Genomic DNA, 2,350 nt, shown 5'->3' on the forward strand with positions numbered 1-2,350 from the left:
GTACTGAGGGAGTGCCGCAGTGTCAGAGGGTCAGCACTGAGGGAGTGCCGCACTGTCAGAGGGTCAGTGCTGAGGGAGTGCCGCACTGTCAGAGGGTCAGTGCCGAGGGAGTGCCGCACTGTCAGAGGGTCAGTACTGAGGGAGTGCCGCACTGTCAGAGGGTCAGTGCTGAGGGAGTGCCGCACTGTCAGAGGGTCAGTGCTGAGGGAGTGCCGCACTGTCAGAGGGTCAGTACTGAGGGAGTGCCGCACTGTCAGAGGGTCAGTGCTAAGGGAGTGCCGCGCTGTCAGAGGCTCAGTACTGAGGGGGTGCTGCACTGTCAGAGGGTCGGTACTGAGGGAGTGCCGCAGTGTCAGAGGGTCAGCACTGAGGGAGTGCCGCACTGTCAGAGGGTCAGTGCTGAGGGAGTGCCGCACTGTCAGAGGGTCAGTGCCGAGGGAGTGCCGCACTGTCAGAGGGTCAGTACTGAGGGAGTGCCGCACTGTCAGAGGGTCAGTGCTGAGGGAGTGCTGCACTGTCGGAGGGTCAGTGCTGAAGGAATGCCGCACTGTCAGAGGGTCAGTGCTGAGGGAGTGCCGCACTGTCAGAGGGTTTTGCGGGGATCGTACCTGGATCGTTGAAGGGTACCAGGATGTAGAAAGATGGCTGAGTCTTTGACCTGCGCCTATTGTCCACGATGCGGATGGTTCTCTCCTTGGCCGCATCAATGTCTTCCTTCATGCTGCCCGTGGTGTCAAGAACAAAGCTCAGACCGGCCAGGCTCTCGATGTTGAAGAACCTGCAAGAGGCCAGGGCATTACAGACCCCCGTCACGGTCACCCGGGACTCTGCGTTCCACCCCCCCCCCCCCCCTTTTTCCCCCCACCCCCCATCTCCGTACTGGAGATTCCCTAAGATTCACAACCCCTTGGGGCCAAGGTATTCTCCTCATCTCAATCCTGAACGGCAACCACTTATAATGGCCCTGTATTCCCCAAACCCGGAGCTGCCTGGGAGTGTGCAGGTTCCACCAGGGACGGTGTTGATACTGGGCAGAGAAGCCCCTTCAGCCCATCGAGTCTGCACCCACAATATCTACCTCTAAAGTGGCGCTAATCCCATTTTCCTGCACTTCTTTTGATATGATTTGATTTGATTTATTATTGTCACATGTATTAACATACAGTGAAAAATATTGTTTCTTGTGCGCTATACAGACAAAGCATACCGTTCATAGAGAAGGAAACGAGAGAGTGCAGAATGTAGTGTTACAGTCATAGCTAGGGTGTAGAGAAAGATCAACTTAATGCGAGGTCGGTCCATTCAAAAGTCTGACAGCAGCAGGGATGAAGCTGTTCTTGAGTCGGTCGGTGCGTGATCTCAGACTTTTGTATCTTTTTCCCGATGGAAGAAGGTGGAAGAGAGAATGTCCGGGGTGCGTGGGGTCCTTAATTATGCCGGCTGCTTTTCCCGAGGCAACGGGAAGTGTAGACAGAGTCAGTGGATGGGAGGCTGGTTTGCGTGATGGATTGGGCTACATTCACGACCTTTTGTAGTTTCTTGCGGTCTTGGGCAGAGCAGGAGCCATTATTACCCCAAGGTCCCTCTGTTCCTCCGAGCTTCCCGGTGTCCTGCCATTCATTAAATACTCCCTCATCTTGGTACTTCTTCCAAAGCGCGTCACCTCGCACTTAACAGGGTTAAACACCATTTGCCACTGCTCTGCCCATCCGACCAATCCATCCATATCTTCCTGCAACCTATGAAGACTAACTTTTAGTCACCAACTTTTACAGATGCACCATAGAAAGCATTCTTTCTGGGTGTACCACAGCTTGGTCTGGGGCTCCTGCTCTGCCCAAGACCGCAAGGAACTACAAAAGGTCGTGAATGTAGCCCAATCCATCACGCAAACCAGCCTCCCATCCATTAACTCTGTCTACACTTCCCGCTGCCTCGGCAAAGCAGCCAGCATAATTAAGGACCCCACTCACCCCGAACATTCTGTCTTCCACCTTCTTCCATCGGGAAAAAGATACAAAAGTCTGAGGTCACGTACCGACCGACTCAAGAACAGCTTCTTCCCTGCTGCTGTCAGACTTTTGAATGGACCTACCTTGCATTAAGTTGATCTTTCTCTACACCCTAGCTATGACTGGAACACTACATTCTGCACCCTCTCCTTTCCTTCTCTATGAACAGTATGCTTTGTCTGTATAGCGCGCAAGAAACAATACTTTTCACTGTACGTTAATACTTGTGACAATAATAAATCAAATCAAATCAAAAAAACCTTCTTCACCTGACCAATCTTGGTGTTGTTTATCATTTGCGTATCATTCTCCCCCGCATTTTAATCTATATTATTTAT

The 2,350-nt window shown here is 52.0% G+C and overlaps 1 protein-coding gene across 1 annotated transcript in view; it reads right to left on the reverse strand.

Annotated features, from left to right (window-relative positions):
• Nucleotides 1-608: 608 nt before the first annotated feature.
• Nucleotides 609-2,350, reverse strand: part of LOC144486620 (von Willebrand factor A domain-containing protein 7-like) — a gene marked incomplete at its 3' end in the record, with an annotated part of 32,508 nt that continues 30,766 nt past the window's right edge. The window contains exon 7 of the mRNA XM_078204666.1: nt 609-778. Within this exon, the coding sequence (XP_078060792.1) occupies nt 609-778 (170 nt within the window). The remainder of the gene's footprint in view (nt 779-2,350) is intronic.

This window comes from Mustelus asterias, unplaced genomic scaffold (assembly GCF_964213995.1).
Source record: "Mustelus asterias unplaced genomic scaffold, sMusAst1.hap1.1 HAP1_SCAFFOLD_416, whole genome shotgun sequence".
Classification (NCBI taxonomy): domain Eukaryota; kingdom Metazoa; phylum Chordata; class Chondrichthyes; order Carcharhiniformes; family Triakidae; genus Mustelus; species Mustelus asterias.